At 35.1% G+C, this 18,824-nt stretch overlaps 1 protein-coding gene across 17 annotated transcripts; it reads left to right on the forward strand.

Annotated features, from left to right (window-relative positions):
* The first annotated feature begins 6,470 nt into the window (after positions 1-6,470).
* LOC147502920 (U-box domain-containing protein 5-like) lies at positions 6,471-18,503 on the forward strand. 17 transcript variants are annotated; one of them, XM_086607744.1, is made up of 9 exons: positions 6,471-7,014; positions 8,314-8,497; positions 9,356-9,423; positions 9,539-9,678; positions 10,088-10,273; positions 11,569-11,676; positions 14,935-16,103; positions 16,607-17,359; positions 17,542-17,690. In XM_086607744.1, the coding sequence occupies exons 5-9, from the start codon at positions 10,100-10,102 to the stop codon at positions 17,627-17,629; spliced, it is 2,292 nt and encodes a 763-aa protein (XP_086463870.1). In that variant the 5' UTR covers positions 6,471-7,014; positions 8,314-8,497; positions 9,356-9,423; positions 9,539-9,678; positions 10,088-10,099; the 3' UTR covers positions 17,630-17,690. The 17 variants fall into 17 exon arrangements, 13 of the variants coding, with proteins under 13 accessions (XP_086463870.1, XP_086463866.1, XP_086463865.1 ...); XM_086607740.1 differs by lacking the exon at positions 9,539-9,678 and having other exon boundaries at positions 8,250-8,497; XM_086607739.1 differs by lacking the exon at positions 9,539-9,678 and having other exon boundaries at positions 8,269-8,497.
* The last annotated feature ends 321 nt before the right edge of the window (positions 18,504-18,824 follow it).

Consider the following 18,824-nt stretch of genomic DNA (forward strand, 5'->3'; position numbering starts at 1 on the left):
TACCCTGTCTAACAGGCACCAGTGGTATTCATTAGACGGACCTTGTGTGTGTTTGCTAGCATGAATATTAATCTAACAATCCACAAACTAGGAAAAATATAAATCATAACATAACTAAAATAAGTAATTACTAATTACATATAGAAGAGCAAAATCAAACCACAAAAATCGAATTTTTTAATGAATAACACAAGTAATAAAAATCGCACCTTTGCTTATAACTGTAGCCAACTAACACCCAAGTTAATTTTAGTTGTGATATCACCTAGTAGTAGTGTGAAAAATTGAAAAAAATATATGAGATGATGAAAAATAGAAAATCATAGAAGAAGAAGGCGAAGGAAGGACGTTACCTAATAGCGGCAACAGCGGCGACCGGTGCTAACTCTCAAAAGTTGTTGAACGATGAAAAATATGAGAGAGGAGATGATATAAGAAAAGGCGATGAAAAGAGCATACAATATAAAGTTGTTCATTAGTAATCTTAAATAGAGAGAAGAGCGCGATAATTTTGGTCTTTCCCTCTCACCGAAAATTCTTATTTAGAAATCTTAAATTCTATTTTAGCTATTATTTTAATATTATATTTAATATTCACGATTTATTTACACTTTATTGTCCAAGCAAACAATTTAAAAACGTAACAAATTAATTCTTAGATATGGCAAAATTAACGTAACACTTTATATATAATTGTAACGCTTATAAAACGTTAGGAACCTAGTTACACTTTAAAACCGTTACTAAGCAAAAAATTGGAGCGTTACTAATATCCTGTTTTGGTGTAGTGAAGCATGTGTCAAGGGGTATAAGAACTCAAAAGTAGGTTGAGAAAATACACCTAAACTTTTTCTAGTGTCATGTAGGATTTTATTTTCAAGTCATTTTACATTCAAGTTATTTACTTTTTGTTCTTCATTTTTAGTCTAGTTATTTCTTCAAGTTTTTGTTTTTCATTCAATCAAGTTATTTCCTTCAAGTTTTTGTTCTTCATTCAATCAAGTTATTTCTTTCAATGTTTGTGCTTTCAATCAATCTTTCAATCAACTATTTTTTTCTAATGTTCTTCCTTACAACAAGAGTTAGCAAAACAAATCCTAAAGCTAAGAAACCTACCTTTACTCCTTTAAGACTCCCTTTCATCCAAGTTCTAAACAATTTATGGTGAATCTCATTCAATATCTTTTGAAGTACTCATCTACTACTACAACTTCATCACTTTACGTTGATGATATATTGTTATCAAGTAATAACTTGAATATGATGATTGAGGTAAAAGATTGGCTAAAATCTCGCTTTGCAATGAAAGACATGGATGAAGTCAATTATATACTTTGTATCAAAATTGTAAGAGATAGAAGTAATAGGAAAATACAGTTTTTAACCAAAAATGGTAACTAACTTTGGTTTAAATACAGAAATATGCAACATACTTAGGTCCTATTAACACTTGTATCAACATTTTTTTTTTTTTGACAAACATATCAATGTACTATGCCCGATTTCACAAAAATAGTAATCCGTTAAAATCCGTCAGTTAAGTGATGATGTGTCCATTTTTTTGCAATTTCCACTCGGCATACCACCTCAATAGGGCCCAAAACTTACCCATATAATCCGTTTTCATCATCTCTTTCACCCATTTTCAAACCCATTTACATATAGACCATATCATACTCTAAAACAATCATAATCAAACCAACATAATTCCCATCCATATTCTAAACCCCATGTCAACAAGATCTGAAATGGGTCAAAACCGACCCGTTTCACCATCTTCTTCACCTAAGAAACTAAAACAGTACTAATTTGATGATGAAAACCATCTTCTTCATCCATTTTTGGTTTTATTTTGTTTTATTTGTACAAATTTGATTTTGAACCCTAATTTGAGATAAATAGAGGGAAATGGGTGAAAGAGATGATGAAAACGAGTTATATAGGTAAGTTTTGGGCCCTGCTGAGGTGGTATGCCGAGTGGAAAATGCAAAAAAATGAAATTGAAAAAAAAATGGACACATCATCACTTAACTGACGGATCCTAACGGATTGCTATTTTTGTGAAATCGGACATAGTACATTGATACGTTTGTGAAAAAAAAAATCTATGTTGATTATTATTATTATTATTTATTTTGAACCATCATTACTTAACTTGGGTTCAAGTAAGATTAAACATTTTTATACATTACTCATTGGATTTTCAATTAATTTTCTTTTTAAAAATAATAATAATAATAATAACCAATTTTTACTGTTCTATCTGTTAAATTTGGACGGAATCACTAACGGTTACCCACATTGATAATTTTTTATAGTATGGATCCCAAATTGATACAAAAAAAAAGTAGGTTTTCATATAAACACCACTAATTTTACCTAGGGCACCACACAGTCACACACTAACCACAAAACAAATGGGTCCTAGAATTAGGACTGAAAGAATAATCTTTTAAAATAGTTTATTAATAATCAAAACACAATTTTTTTTTTATAAATTTTTTTAATATTCAAAATAAAAAATTCCTCACTAATTGAAAAAGATACTCATTGATTTATTTTTATTTTTATTTTTTTTATAAATTATTGAATTATAAATTTTATCAAAGTTTGGAGGAACCCCAACACGAAAACAAATAAGCAGTCTCATACTGATTTATGAATCAAACCCATAATCTTTTATCCACATTATTACAATTGATGAAATCAAAACAAATAAAAACTTTTAATGAAATTATTCAATCACGCATTTGAATATACTCATTCATTCAATTTTATGGAAGATGATTAAAATTTGGAATTTTGTTAACATTGAAAAGGCACATTGATTCAATGGAATGTAAGATAAAACCAAACTCATCCAAATTAAACAATTTTTTTATAAAAAAAATAAAAATCTTAAGTGGTATCTATTCAATTTTCAAGTGGTGCCCATTTGGCCTTAGGATCTGTTTGGTTTTGTTTTGAGTGTGGACAACTTTTGGTAAAATAAGTTGTGCCTTTATGAAAACCCAAAAAAGTTTGGTCTTCAAATTGATAAAAAAAAGTGAAAGTTAGTTACCCTTTTTGGTTGAAAATTGTAGAAAAATAAGTCTCTCTCAAGAGTCATACTTAATTATTAGAAGGTGTATTAAAAAAAATTAAAATGGAACAATGTTGACCCATAGATACACCCATGTGTAAAGGGTCTAAGCTTTCCTAGAAAATGGCTCCCACCAACGATCATGAGAAAAATGAAATGAAGACTAAACCATATGCACAAACTGTTGAAAGCCTAATGTATGCAATGTTGTGTTTGTACTACACCAAATTTATCTTTTGTTGTTGGTTTGGAAAGTAGATACCAAAATAATCCTGATATAGTACATATATTGGATGGCTATAAAAGGCATTATGCGTTTATTCAGAAAACAAAAGGATACAAATTGACATACTGCTATAATTCTTTGATTATTAAAGGGTACGGTATTCTTATGCAGACTTTGCAGGGGACCAAGATGAAAGGAAATCCACTAGTGGTTATGTTTTTACACTAAGTGGAGGTGCAATTGGTTGGTCTAGTAAAAAACAAAATTGCGTTGCAAAGTCTACAAAGGAGGCTAAATATATTTCCTATAGCTATGCAACTAGTGAGGCAGTATGGATTAAAAAAGGGTCGCCGTATTGACACTCCCATAAATGGGACTAGCACCCCTTTGACCAATTCAACGGTACTAGCACCCTTCCATTAAACACACAAAAAATACTAACGGCAAACAACTACTGCGGGATCGCACAATCTACGGCATCGGGTTGTCGCGAGATCCCATATCCCACGGAAGGTGGTTGCCGTGGGTCTTTTTTTCTTTTAAATTTTTTTTAATAGCCACTGTAAAAAAAAGTTAGTTGCTGCAAGATGATTTTGTTTACTAAAATAGAGCATTTGCTTGTGTTAATTATCAAAACTCTTCTTCATTAATTTGATCACAAAATTTTCTTATAACATATGAAAATATTTGCCGCGAGATAACAAAATTATAGTTCAATCGTACATTTTTTTTGTCTTGGTTTTAATATTATTCTTGGAGTGTATAAAGAAACTTTAAAGAAAAAAAATTAAGTATCCATATATCGTGTGTGTTCAATACGCAAAATTTGAAGTGAAAAAAAACAAAAAAACACAAAAAACAAAATATGCCGAATGCCGCGACAACTGCCTGTCGTGAGATATGGGATTTCACGGCAACTGTCTGCCGTAGAACTATAGGCATGTAGGGTGTAAAAGGACATATAAATAATAACCATTATTGTTTTACTTTTTGTCAAATTGATACTAGTCCCATTTATAGAGGTGCTAATACCGCGCCCCTTAAAAAATTTCTTACTACTTTAAATTTTCAAGAAGTACCAGATAAGCCAATCAACATAGTTTGTGATAATCAAGCTACAATATCTACCATTAAAAATGGTGAAATAAGTGCTAGAACAAAACACATTGAAATATTGAATTACAATATTCTTACATTACCGATGTTTTGCAGAAAGACAAGATAAAAGTAAGCTATTTGTACACAAAATAAATAGTTGCGGATCCGCTGACAGAGGCTATAGCTATAGAAGATTTTGAAGGCATGCAATTTCAATGGGTCTTTGTGAAGACTAATCGAATGGTAAAGTGAGTATTGAACCGTATAACCATTTTGAAATTATGGAAATATACTGGTCGATTGACCAAGTGGGACCGTGTGTCCAATCGGCACAAGTGTGCGGTGAAAATCCATGAGTAGTGATGGGCATAATAAACCTCAAATTGTACGATAAAGTGTCACAGAATGCTATCATGTCAGGATGCATGGATCCTTGACTTGGATGCATCATATAGAAAGAACGAAACAAAAAAGCCCAATTAGGGAAAGCTAAGCCCCATTGAAATTCAAGGCTGGTCTGGCCCTGTTCGCACTAACAAAAGGGTTTGAATTAAATCACCAAGAACTTACGCCTTGGCGACCATGATGGGAATTGTCATTGTTGTTATGGCTCTAGGTGAGTCTGTAACCATGGAAGATGAAACGACATTATCTTGTAGCAGAAAGGAACGTGTACAAGTACTCAAGTTTGAACTTTTTATAATGCAACTCAAGGACTGCATTTGGGGAGAAGCCTTTGTACACAACTAAATGGGGCTATTTAAAGGAAAGTTGTTCTAGAGCCCAACAGGTTTGGGACAAAAGTATCCAATTACTGCTTTTCGGACGAGCCATGGATTTCCGTTGATTTTGCTTAGGAATGAAAATGACGCAAATTGTGTTTTCCAAAACGAGGGAAATTTAGAGCTGTTCCATAATTATAGGGTGTCATTAATTATACTTGAGGATTCTCTTGCCAAAAGGAGGATTTTCCTGCCAAAAGATCAATCGTGTCATCTCAGCATTAAGTTGGTTGACGACATTTTCCAAATGAGTCGATCCAAATTTTATTGGCCTTCCTTGCCTTTGTCTTTAGATGCTGTGGGCTGTTGCCCTTCATCCCTATTTGTTGCTTTCATTTTGTTTTTGTGTAGTCGGTCTTTGGTTGTGGCTCAACGCTTCAACTTTCTCGGGTCACACAGATTTGACTTCTTCCTCATAATCCCTTTTTGTTACGTGAACTTGACCGTGTCTCTATTGGATGTTTGCTCCGAAGGACTTGTTCAATTATTCAGTCCAATATATTCTTTAATCCCAAGTCCTTGTTGATTTGATATTTTGATAGTGATACCACATAAATCTTTTCCAATCCAAGGTAATTAGGTTCTGGACATGCATTGCAACTTGCATATTTGTTGTCACAAATATTCTACATATTTTCAATAGACTTCGTCTTGGTCAAAGCATTATAAAGTTATCATATTTTCGTCCCTTGCTTTAGTTTAAGCCTTTTGGGTTTTACATTTTCCACGGTGTAGTGGACCAAAATGTGAGTGTGGTTGTCACATCCAAGATGTGGATATTTTGATTTTTTTAAGAGTTTACAAGATTGGTAGATTTTACCAAATAAACAATTAATTTTATGAACATATTTGACAATTCCAACGGCTACAGCCTACAGGTGATTTCATGTTTGATCGTAATGGGGTTTAGACTTAAGAGACAGACAGTTCTTCGGTCGGTGGGTGTATCAGTGTATGAAGTATGATTGTAGTAATTATTTAATCCCAATGCCACTGTGTGTGCATACATAAACTGCCAATATGAAATTGTTTTTGGTATTTGGCGTTTTGTAAGTAGGGAACCAATCCGTGAATTTTTTTCTTTTGTCCCTTGTACTGACTTCCTGTGTCAGTAAGCAAGTCTTTTCGATATTAATATTGAATGTTTGTCAGAGTCCAAACATCCGAGTGTACATTATTCTAAGAATGCAGTGTGTAGACCCCTTAAGTTTATATTTGTGTTTTTTAATCTTCGTTCTCTTTCTTTTTTGACTTCTATTTTATTGATTTAAGATAAAGGAGGTTTTGTTTTTGTTCATGGAATTCCAATGTGTGGCAAAAGGTTATACGAAATGCACACTTCCAAAGTTGCAACGCTTACTTTTTAGTGTTTTGGTCTTTTTAGAAGGTTTTGTTTTCTTCTAAAACTGTCTTATGCTTTTCTTGTAAGCTATAAGATTCTTCATGAATAATTCTCAAGTGTTCAAAAAAGACTGCTAGAATTTATTTGTTTTCCACCTTCATAAATAAAGTTCCAAGTTCAACTTTCATCTCTTTTGTACTTTTCTTATCACCTTGCTTCTTTTGTTCAACAAGTTTGATGGGCTTCTGAGAAAAGGGTCATGTCCTCAGGATTTGGAAAATTTCCATACTTTTGGCTTTGCTTGATGCTTTGTTTGGTCTTCTCTCTGCTTGATTGTGGAACAGCAGCTCGAAAGATACTAAGCTGACTTGCTTGTTTGTGGTTTTTTAAGTGGGGGGTTTTGTCAAGTGACCCTTTGGAATATACTTAGATAAGGTAGCTGGTCTCATTTTCTTTCAAGAATTGGAGTTTTTCGAATATCTTGGTGAGTGATCTTCATCCTTTTTTTGGTTTTATTTATTGTTTAACTAAAATTATGATTAGTCATTTTGAGTACATATAATCTAATTGCTCATACGTGGGATTAATTATCTCTGAAAATGAGGTTGAGATTGTAGAGAGCTTATTGTATTTGGGTTCTGGAGAAATCAACTTAGAATTAATTGACGAAAAGAAGAACTCGAGCTAGATATATGGGAAGAAGATTGATAAGAGAGATAAAAGTTGTAGAATAATTTTTATCAATCAAAAGTTGTGTAATTCAATTTTGGAGCTCCTTAGCAGACATCTCTCACCTCCAAATAGAAATCCACTAAAACATTCAAAACTTGATCCCTAAGCTATTAATGGGGATGGTTATATGAACTCTACTAAAACGAACTTCAAATGAACTCCACCACTTTACTCAATGAATTAGAAGTTGATTTTTTGTGGAATTATTCTCCACGCAATAGAGATCATCCTCACAAAAAATGAGCTCATTTGAAGATGTACAACCTCATCAAAATTCGTTTAGAAAGTTATGAAATTATCCAACCGTCCAGATTTTGTTAATTTCAATACAACTTTTGACAAGGTTAGACATATTCAATTGAACTGATTTTTTGTGTAGGTGTTCTTCATCATGAGATGTATACACCCACAAAAAATTAGTCGTTAGTTCATTTTATAAGTTCATTTTTAGGAGTGGAGTAACTTTGTAGTCACTATAAATTGGAGTTCATATAACCATCCCCATAACTAAAATTAACTTCCTAAACCTATTAGAACTCAATTTGGACCTTTTTTAGGCACTTCTGAAGACACTTTCAATATATTGAAAACGAAAATACAGACCTTATACTCTAGAAAAACATGCCCATTGGACTGAAACTGGTGCAAGTACCACTGTAGCAATCCTGGCAAATGTGGAAGTAATAGGCATAAGTAAGAGGCATACATCTTTTCCCTTGGCATGGGTACTATCCTATAAGAAAGAAAGCGGGTCGCTAGTTTTCTAGTCTGCTGGCAATAATATGTAGGGTCTTCAAACCCTTCTTCTCCCTCTCGCCTTCAAACCCAACAATCTAAAATGTATTCCTCCCTTCTCCTTTTTGGGGCTATTGGGAGGAATACTTGAAGTCTGTTCACCCATTTGCTAGAATAGATTTCCTAATGACTCCGTGTTCAGGCCCCTTATTCACAAGGGTTCCTCTCTCGATTTGATATAATTGTGTATAGTGATCACTGAACACTGTAGATCAGTGAAGGATAAGCTCTGTTTGCTGAGATTTACATGTCGTAGCCCCAGAAGTCTTAGTCCCAGTGTGGCTGATCATCCTCTCGGACCAGCTACTGATCATCGTCTTGGTAAGCTATTGCCTCACCAACACCAGACGTCCTAGTGGAGCAAGGAATAATCCTGTCGAGATCATAACATACATTGTTGGAGATCCGCAGTGGCGAAGTGGGGACAATATCAAGATATAGTATGTCGTGCATTCTTACAATTTCTAGAATTTCAAATTCTATTTGGAAGCTATTTTAGAAAGTTCTTGCTTGCGCTAGATAGCCAGCATCATCTTAAGTATTCACTACAAATCTGTTCTGAAGGAGATTTTTTTTTTAATCTTTATTCGTATCCATAGTTCCCATACTTTTTTTTCTCCCCTGTAGTGTTACTTTTTGTATCTTTACTAGGTGCTTAAGAGAGTGTTTCTATTCTTTACAACAGGCAACTCAAATTGTCCAATTCTTGTCTAGTATGATAAAGTTTTAAAATGTATGGATCACAAAGAAAAAGATGAAAATGGTTGATTGAGTTTCTTTATACAAATTAGTTTTATTGATTTATTCTCTGTTGCATGGGTACTTCATATCTTGTGCCGTGTCCTGAGACACGTCTGACACCGACTCACGACTCAGATTGGACTCTGACACTCAGGTGGAGGAGGAAAAATATAAGATATGACCCAAAGAAAAATAAAATTTTAGAGTTAGAATTCGGTAACTATAATATTTTGCATATACTTTCCTATAACCTTCTTGTCAAATATTTTTTTTAAGAAATAAATTGAAATTAAAATAAATATTAGCCAAGTCCAAGAATCTGACTTTTTAAACCATGTCCAAATCTCCGCACAGGCGGTCTAAATCTGACACTCGTACTTGTACCTATGCAACCCAGGTTTTATTATACTTTTTGAAATTTAACTTGGCATATAAGATATAGTCTGAATAAGGTTTTACATCCATTGAATCTTGATTTTGTAATAACATTTTGTCTGACAATACAGATAGCTCTTGGTGCAAGTTTTATTAATGACCTTTTCTTCTTGGTATTTCAGCACAGATCGAGTATTCCTAGATGACTGGTGGTAAAGTTGGACTTGATTCATATTCTTGTGCTGCAAAGGTAATCGTCTTACTCTCAATTTCAAGTGTATATACCAACACTGTTTCTGTTTTGGCTAAGAAAAATTCAGTTGGGTGGGTTTTTACCTTGAATACGTATCTTGTCTTCCCTGCAGCTTTAAATCTCGTGGTTTTCCCAATAAGTATGTATATGATCGCTACTCTTTGCTATGTTACCACTGACTTCCGAATGGTATATTTTGGTTATTAAATGTGCACAAAGCTGATACGAGCAGTTTCATCTGTATATATCTAGGTATGATTGACCATGTAAATTTCCTCTATGAAATACATATAAAGGGGTTTCTTATGGTAATGTTGGTATTGAAATGTTCAATATAGAAACTTGGTTACGTAGGATTTCGTGGAAGAATCTCTCATATGTCCTCTTAGAAAAGTAAAGTGTGTTCCTGATATGGTGGAGTTGATTAGGCTGCCTGATGAACATGGAAAAAGTATAGTCAATTATAAGATCCCTTGCGAAAGCCGCTTGGGATATTTTCATTTGAAATCTGCTGCCTAAGCTCCTGTAGCACCAAAAATTTGAGTTCCCGTGCCCTTGTAGTTTTTAACAGAACTGTTTGGAGACATACTGTTTCAATAATTGTTTTACTAATATATAGTAGCTTAAAATCATCTTATAGGATCTTATTCCATTACTGCAGGTGCATCATGCAATGTGTAAGGAGTTGATAAAATTAGTTGATAGAATCTCAGAGATAGTCCTGTCCATTGAGTCAGCTCAACCAAGATGTAGAGAGGGAATAGAGGCTTTGTGCTCTTTAAGCTTAGCTCTGGAGAAAGCAAAGCTAATTATTCAACATTGCACCGAGTCTAGCAAGCTTTACTTGGTATGCATTATAAACTTAGAAGTGATTTATATTGCGTTCTCTGTCTTAAATGTGAAAACATCTTCTTAATAATTTTTTGGTTGATTTCTTGGTTACGTGTTATTAGCAATATAAGAAACTACAAGATATGGAACGGATATAATGCAATGTGGCAAGAAATCAAAAATTACATACGAAACTGCTTCAGAAAGCGTAGAGCATGAATATATGTATGGACTGTGGAATGCAATTTGATCTTGCGATAAGAAATTTGCTCCTCATCTTAAACCCACAAGGGATAAAAATGAAGAAAGAAAGCGATCTCCTCCTGTTCCCTTAAAAAACAAGTGTTTTTTATGGGTAATCTACACTGCATGATGTCACGAAGCACATGGTGAGTATTGCTCCAGCATGTTGTCACTAGGATACTGCTTGTTCTCACCCAGCACAGGAAAACTTTTCAAACAAAAAAAGAAACAAAAAATGTGCACCGATCTTCCTTTTGTTTTTTGCATGTTTTGCTGAAGGTTGAGACGAGCATTAATTTAGTATGATTACTGATTGCGTATAGTACAAATCCCTGACTTCCTTTTTTGGTGCACGGCAGCACAAATCCAAATCTGTGACACTCTTTCAATACAAAAAGTCATCTCTTACGTCATAAATCACGTATATTCTTTCGAAAGAATATGGCATCCATATCTTTAAATAAGGGCACTTCTTTAATGCTTAAAACCCTTACCTTCATCTAGAAAGCACATATTCTCTTCACTCCATCCCTCACTACACTTAAAACCCCTTTCTCGCAGAAGATAAGTTAATTTTTGTAGGCTGTGGTTTAAATGTTCTAAAACTGAAAGGGTCATAGCAGGTGTCTTTAAATGTCAGGAAAGTTCTGTACTCACATTTCAAAAGTAGCAGTATCGGATGAGAGATCATATAAGCGCATTTTAATCTCTTACCACCATTTGAGTAGTAGTATCAAAGTACACTTTCTTATGAGTCCCTGACTGATTAGTTTTGGGATACTGAATGGTTTATACTGTTCTCCTTGCATACGTTTAAAGCCTCATCCAACGTAGAAGGCCGCCTGTTTTTAGGTAAATTGATCAAGGAGATAGTTATGTTGTATTTTGTTTTTATTTTTTTGTCCACTCTAGTCTCTAGCATATAAAAAAACTTGAGGAATCTTGTGTTTACCATTGCTGATGCTCTTATAGTCTTATCCATTAGTTTTACTGCTTATACCCAGTTCTTTTTGTTCATTTTAAAATTCACTATTCCTTTCCGTTGTATGACCATGCTTTGGTACTCAGGCAATCACAGGCGATGCGATTAAGTTGAGATGTGAAAGATTACAAAATGCATTTGGACAAAGTTTAACTCAAATTCAAAGCTTGGTTCCACTGCTATTGGCTGCACGGGTAAGTCGGCCTTTACTTTTTCCTCCTTCTAGTTGGGAGATGGGTAGTAGAGTAAGAGATAATATAATCAACAATTTCCATCTTATTAATATATGTATATTTAAGAACTAGACTTGGTCGGTTGTTCCTGCCTGATAGACTTCTCCTTAAGAATTACTAGAAGGTAGTTCTAACTATAACATAAGTCTCTACTTCCATCAGCCAACTAATCCTATTTTACTCTGCTTTAGCAAAATACCTAAAGGAACTATGCATTAAGATTGATGCATGGGCATGGAATACTTAGTACTTGGTTTATTTAATTAGTTCTATTTAGTTAGTATCTATTTTTATTTATTAGGTTAATAGGAGTTTCCTATTAGGACTTGAATTAGTAGGGTTTTATTATAAATAGGCTTGGCAAGAAAAGAGTCCAGAGGACCAATTTCGGGAAAAAGTAACTCTAAAAGACAGTTTTTTTTAGTAACTCACAAGAAAAAATTCCAGTATTAAGTAATCCACGAACCCACAATTTCAATTTTAGTAACCTTCAAGGACAAAATAAATTGGCCCGGCCTATTTACTTTTTTTAAAATACCAGTTTTACCCCTCCATGTTATTATAGATATAAAGCATATAATTTTTTTTTAAATACCAATTTCACCCCTCTATGTTATGTTTATAAAGCAAAAAAATTTGGTGATTGTTCGTACCCAAATAGGTGAACATACCTCATATATTAGGTTGTTGTATGAACAATGATTGTTCATACCCCAAATATGTATGAACATTGATTGTTCATACTCCAATAGGTGTTCTTACTAATCATAGCTTATGTTGAGGTATGAACAGTGATTATGCATAGCTTATGTTGAAGTATGAACAGTGATTGTGCATAGCTCATGTTAAAGTATAAACAATTATTATTCATAGGAACATTGATTGTTCATAGCTCATATTTGAGGTATGAACAATGTTGATGTATGAATAGTGATTGTTCATATCTCAAATAGATATGAACAATGATTGTTCATACTCCCAAATAGGTGTTTTTACTGATCATACATTATGTTGAGGTATGAATAATAATTGTTCATAGCTCATGTTGAGGCATGAACAGTGATTGTGCATAGCTCATGTTAAAGCATGAACAATAATTGTTATACGAACAATGTTGATGTATGAATAGTGATTGCTCATATCCCAAATCGGTATGAACAATGAACCTATACACCGGGTCGTTTCGGTTGGACTGGGCCATTTATTATTTTGCGTCAAAGGTATACTTGACCTTTCATCTATCAGAGACATTTTTTATTTTGCGTCAAAGGTATACTTGACCTTTCATTTACCTGGTCCTTATGAGTAATTAAAAAAAATGTGGTGTTGAGAGTTACTTTTTCGGCCATTTTGTTCTTGAGAGTCACTCCCTAAAGCCTCATTGTTATTTGGTTGTTTTGGTTTATTGATTGATTGTTTAATTGAGAGATTCAATTAAAGGAATTTCGTTTTTCCCTTTAAAACCCTAGTTTTTAAGTGTTTATCAATTTTATTCTTTGGTGTTATTGATTCGAAGTTGCTTCCGCCTTCATATATATCAAATTGGTATAAGATTTTAGTTGTTTCCTGGGTGATTTTGCTATGGATATTCAGCAAAGAGGTCATGGGCGACCCCAACAATATCAACAATATCAACAAGATTGAATCAAGTAGAAAAACAAATGCGTCAAAATAGGAAGGATATGCGCGAGATCAAGGAGATGTTGTCAAAACTGGTACGTAATTATCGATCCAATCAAACCGTTGAAGCTCTTGTGGTGTTGACAAAGGAGGAAAAAAAACCCCAATTCCACCACAGTTTACGAAATTCCAGTTCCAAAGTCATTGTACGAGACACCCCGTTGAATCCCCGCCATCCTCATGCTCCTTCTCATCGAAGTTCCCTATTATCAGCATCAACTGGTCGTGCTGCCCTCTCCCTTCCAAAGCAATGGGAAGATGAAACCACCACTAGGCAGCGACGTCTTCGCCAATGGGTGGCTGATGCTCATCCATCTTTACGACTTGATCGAGATGGAACAGATCCTACACTATCCTTACAAGTTCACCATGCTCTTAATCAACATCAGCAGGGAGGTATTGCTCCTCTTTCTGTAGTTGATTCAAATGGTAATTTGCATCCTCGACAACCCCAAGTCCAGCAGCAACATCAACACAAACATGTTCCACCGGATATTCCTGCCAAACAGCAGGCTTTTGTTCTTTATCCTCAAAGAGGCAGAGTTCATTCTCCTGGTCATACTCAGCTTGAAGTTCCTCCATGGGCTTACTATTTGCAGGCCCAACAAACATGTCAAATCCCTGGACAGCTCACATATGCACCCCATGACCCCTAGTGTTGCTAATCAGCTTTGGCCACATGATCATGTTGAAACATGACAATCTCTAGATCAGTGTAGTCAAGGCATTAAGACGCACCTAAGGCGCATCACTCTCTTTGTGCTAGGTGCAGGGCGCGCCATATTGAAGTGAGGCGCGCAGTAATTAAAAAAAATAAAGAAATGAAAAAAGAAATAAGTAAAATAAAATATGACCTGAATTATCATTGATTTGCATAGCTAAACAATAAAATCAATTTTATAGGATTGTAAACATGTTAACCATTGAGTAACACCCATAAAAATCACGAATCGTTTAAGTAGTAATCACTTAAAAGAAAAAGACGTAAGTAACAATTAAATAGCAAAATGAAAATTGTATCTCTCAAAACAATCTAGATCAACTTCAATAAACTAAAGGAGCAAACAAATTAAACTGAGCCAGAGGGACTTCGCGAAATAGAACACATGATTCAAATTTTGGAAACCCATAAAACTTCATTTAATTTATCGTTGTGTCTTTCTCTCAATCCATTCAACTTAACAAAAACTTGTAAAAATCCAAGTTTAGAGTGTACCCTAATATAAAACTTATAAAAATTGTATGATTTCTTCATTTTCTTGTACCATACAACTATCGAGTGTGGATGTCTCACATATAGCCAAAAGTGTACAAAAAACAAGAAAAACTACAAATGATGATAAGGCGCACGCCTTGCACCTCAACAAAAGGCATAAAAGGCACGCGCCTTATGTGTGCACACGCCTCTTTGCGCTTTGACTACACATTACCACACTGCCGTTTCTTTGTTCAATTTCTAGGGGCTCATGATGTTTGCTTCTTTTCCCGATCAGTATTTTTTTTTTCTAATTATATCTGACATTTAATTGCACTCAACAGATATCTGCAATTGTTGATGATCTTAAAGACGTCAAGTTTATTATCGAATCTTCTGAAGAAGAAGCAGGGAGGGTTATACTAGGATTGCTTCGTCAGGCATCAAATTCAACCGAAACTTCCGAGTTTGATGCTTTTCAAATGGCAGCCTTGAGATTGAAGTTAACATCCTCAAAGGCTCTCTTAATTGAGAAACGTTCAATACAAAAGCTTCTCGATAAGGTTTGTGATACTGACCAAGCAAAGGAGAGGATCTTGAAGTACCTCCTATACCTACTGAGGAAGTATGGAAAGTCAAATGGAGATTTACAATCTGTAAACTCCAGCGCTCAGGGTGAAGGCCGAGATGTATACACAATTTCTTCTCAAAACATTTCTGCATGGAATGCATCTATAAATCCAGAAGTAGACGTAGGGTCTGTAGTACATGAAGTCGAGACTGATCTGTCTTTCCAACCCATACCTCCTGATGAATTCAGGTGCCCCATATCTCTGAGACTCATTCATGATCCAGTTGTCATAGCATCTGGACAAACATTTGAACGGGTCTGGATAGAGAAGTGGTTCGAAGATGGTCATGTTACATGTCCAAAGACTCAAAAAAAGCTGTCCCATCTTTCTGTTATCCCAAACTCTGCCATGAAGGATCTCATTTCGAAGTGGTCCCAGAAGCATGGGATACGTATTCCAGACCCATATTCACAACCTATTTCTGCAGAACTCTACGCATGGGGAACTCTCTCTTCCAGTTCAATAGCTAGCTTTGGAAGTTCATTAAATAATGTGCCTATTCGAGTTGATGACAGCAGTCTAACTTTTGACTCTCCTGATGTTAATTCTGCTGCCTCACAGATAATCATAGGCGGATTGAATTCAGTTTCCCCTCAGACAGATAGCCATTATAACAGATGCCAATTTTCTTTTAAGTTAAGTCATGGGATGAATTCCAGCTTGCTCTCTAAACTCAGTGAACATCCTTGGGAATTACAGTGCGAACTATTGGTGGATGTTAGAAACCATTTGGATGAGAATGAACAAGCATGTGATTCTATTCTCTGTACTAGCTTAATTCAATCTCTACGTACATTTTTCAAGGATGCATGTGACCGCTGCGATGTTACAGCACAGCGAATAGGCGCTCAGGTGCTTCGGATCCTTGTGACTAAATGCAGGTACCTGATGTCTTATTTGTTCTCGGGTATAACCTATATGTCATCCACTGCATTAATAATTTGCATGATCAAGTCCATTGGTATTGGGATGAATGGTAAGCTATGTTCTAGTTATGGTTTTAGTGCAAAATGAATCATAAAGATCCACCTTGAACTCAAAAACGACAGATCTGGGATGAATACTTGGAACATCAAGCACCACAAAAATTTAGTAGGGTGATAAACGAGTGACTTTGTTTGACATGGAAAGTTTCATGTTAAAATGTCCCAGGCTGACTTAGATTATGATCATCTTCAACTTTGACAAGCTTGTTTCCACCACTTCTCCAGCTTCTTTTAGGGATGCATTGTCGTAACCATCATGTACTTGTTTCCACCATTCCATTTAAGTTATGTGCTAGTTTGATGCCATAAGTGGCAAAAATCATCTGTATTTTACAGTATCTATCAAACTTTCTTTTACCATGAAATTGATTACTGATTTTTTTTCTTTTTTTTTCCAGAAACGATGTACCATCCTTCCATGAAGATGTATGTCATCTTTTGGTTTCTTTTCTCGATTCCGAAATCATTGAAGAAGCTCTGGCTATTATTGAAGTGTTGTCTGAAGATCAGTACTGTAAATCAGAAGTTGTGGCATCTGGTGCCCTTCCATCCATCCTAACAATCATTAAATTCGGAAAGAGAGAACTCCAGGTTCCTGCCCTGAAAATAGTTTGCAACTTGTCCTCACAGACCAACATTGGAACCCAAATTATACACTTAGGATATGTACCAAATCTGATTTCATTCTTGGATGATAGGTCATTGGCTCCACATTGCATTAGAACTCTGGAAAATTTATGCACTACTGAAGAGGGTAGGTTGGCGGTTGGTGAAGCCAAATATTTTATTGCTTCCATCATAGCATTACTCGAGATAGGCAGTCATGAAGAACAAGAACATGCTGTGGCAGTTCTCCTTTCTTTATGTTGTCACCGTTTTGAGTATTGCCAATTGGTCTTGCAAGGGGGTGTTGTCCCATCTCTAGCAACTATTTCCATCAACGGGAATTCCAAGGGAAGGAAAAATGCATTGGAACTACTCCGACTCCTTATGGACATTGGATACAGTGATTCACGAAGGTCTCTCCCACCAGCAGAGTCCACTGCAGAATTTCCACCATGTGTATCCGGAAAATGCCCTGTTGAAAAGCCTTCAGTTCCCAAGGCTCCTGGATATTTCAAACGGAAAATCAAATTATTCCCGAAACTCAGGTCTCTGGTCCAATATTGAATTGTGTGGATTGTGCATTTCCCAGAGTACCATGAGGGGATATCCTTGTACAAAATTTCACCTAACCTGATCTGTTTGCATGCGTATGTGAAAATTCTTTACCTGTTTCAAACTGATACTGACCTAGTTTGCCCCTTACAACCATTTTTTGCTGTTCATTCAGATTTTGTGATGGATTGACAGTTAGCATTGGTTACTTACTCATATTGTTTCAGCTGCCGTTGCTGGTTATGTACACAATAAGAATGTAAAGTCCTGCATTTTTTCAAAGTGATGGAAGGTTATTATTTCCTTACCGACTTTAATTTTGTCCTTCTATTGTTCCAGATGCCATGTTTTAATATAAAGGACCGTCTTGTATCTTTCCTGAAATTTCAGACATGCTAGCTCACACCAGGAAAGCAAATGCACGTCTATGGTATCACAAACCCAAAATATTATTGACTTTCAATAAATTACCAATTTATCATTGCTATCTTGTCAGGACTTAGCCATTAAGGAATGCAAGCACAAGTAGTATGTCTACATTTTTTTCATATCATCTGCTATTCTGCCATCATCCACCCTCCTGTAGTTATATATTTAGTTGTTGGTCTTTCACACTCCTTTAGTAATTTGTGCGGGTTCTGTCATTTTACATATTGAATCATCGGGTCCGTGGGGTTTGTTGTATAGTTCCTTTGGCATGCAGGTGAGCTGTGCGGCTGCCCTTTCTGCTCCTGTATTCAAATGACTCGGAAAGTGGGATGAATGAGTAAATAAGAACAGAAAAAAAAATAAGGAGATGAGATACCCTCTGCTCTGCTCAGCTGAGTGATGATGTCGGAAGGTGGTGAAAATACTGTAGCTTTGATTGGTTTGATGAGAACAAACTTGTATTCTGCTCGAGCACTAGGTGATGATCAGTTGCTGTTAGTTCTTGTTCGGCTAGCTTTCATATGATAGGCTTTGGATTTGTACCTCTTGCAATTGCAGTAGGCATAGGCGTTTTAATCGAAAGGGAAACGCCAGTTATTTTCACTTCTTTTGGAAAATGAATATTGGATAACTGAAACAACCTAACAGCAAGTATCTATTTATTCTACTCCCAAGCCAGTTATAAATATAAACTCCACCTTATATGAACTCCACCACTAAAAATGGATTTATAAGATGAAGTGAGGGTTGATTTTTGGTGAAGATAGTCTTCTCACAATGGAGAATTTCTCTATAAAAAATTAGCCCAAACGAAAATGTTTACTCTTGTCAAAAATTGTTCTGAAATTTGAAAAATCTGGAAAGTTGGATAATTTTATAATATTTATAAGCAAATTTTGATATATCACATCTTTAAATGTGCTGATTTTTTCTAAAGATGATCTATATTGTTGGGAGAACATCTCCACCAAAAATTAGCGTCTAATTCATTGTTTTTCATGGCGGAGTTTTTTTAGAGTTCGTATAAGT

The sequence above is a fragment of the Coptis chinensis genome, chromosome 4 (assembly GCF_015680905.1).
Source record: "Coptis chinensis isolate HL-2020 chromosome 4, ASM1568090v1, whole genome shotgun sequence".
Classification (NCBI taxonomy): domain Eukaryota; kingdom Viridiplantae; phylum Streptophyta; class Magnoliopsida; order Ranunculales; family Ranunculaceae; genus Coptis; species Coptis chinensis.

Coding starts and splice junctions, on each gene's coding strand:
- LOC147502920 (XM_086607740.1), top strand. CDS start 9,376: ATGACTGGTGGTAAAGTTGGACTTGATTCATATTCTTGTGCTGCAAAG. Junction 9,424..10,087: donor CATATTCTTGTGCTGCAAAG/GTAATCGTCTTA, acceptor CCATTACTGCAG/GTGCATCATGCAATGTGTAA. Junction 11,677..14,934: donor CACTGCTATTGGCTGCACGG/GTAAGTCGGCCT, acceptor TGCACTCAACAG/ATATCTGCAATTGTTGATGA.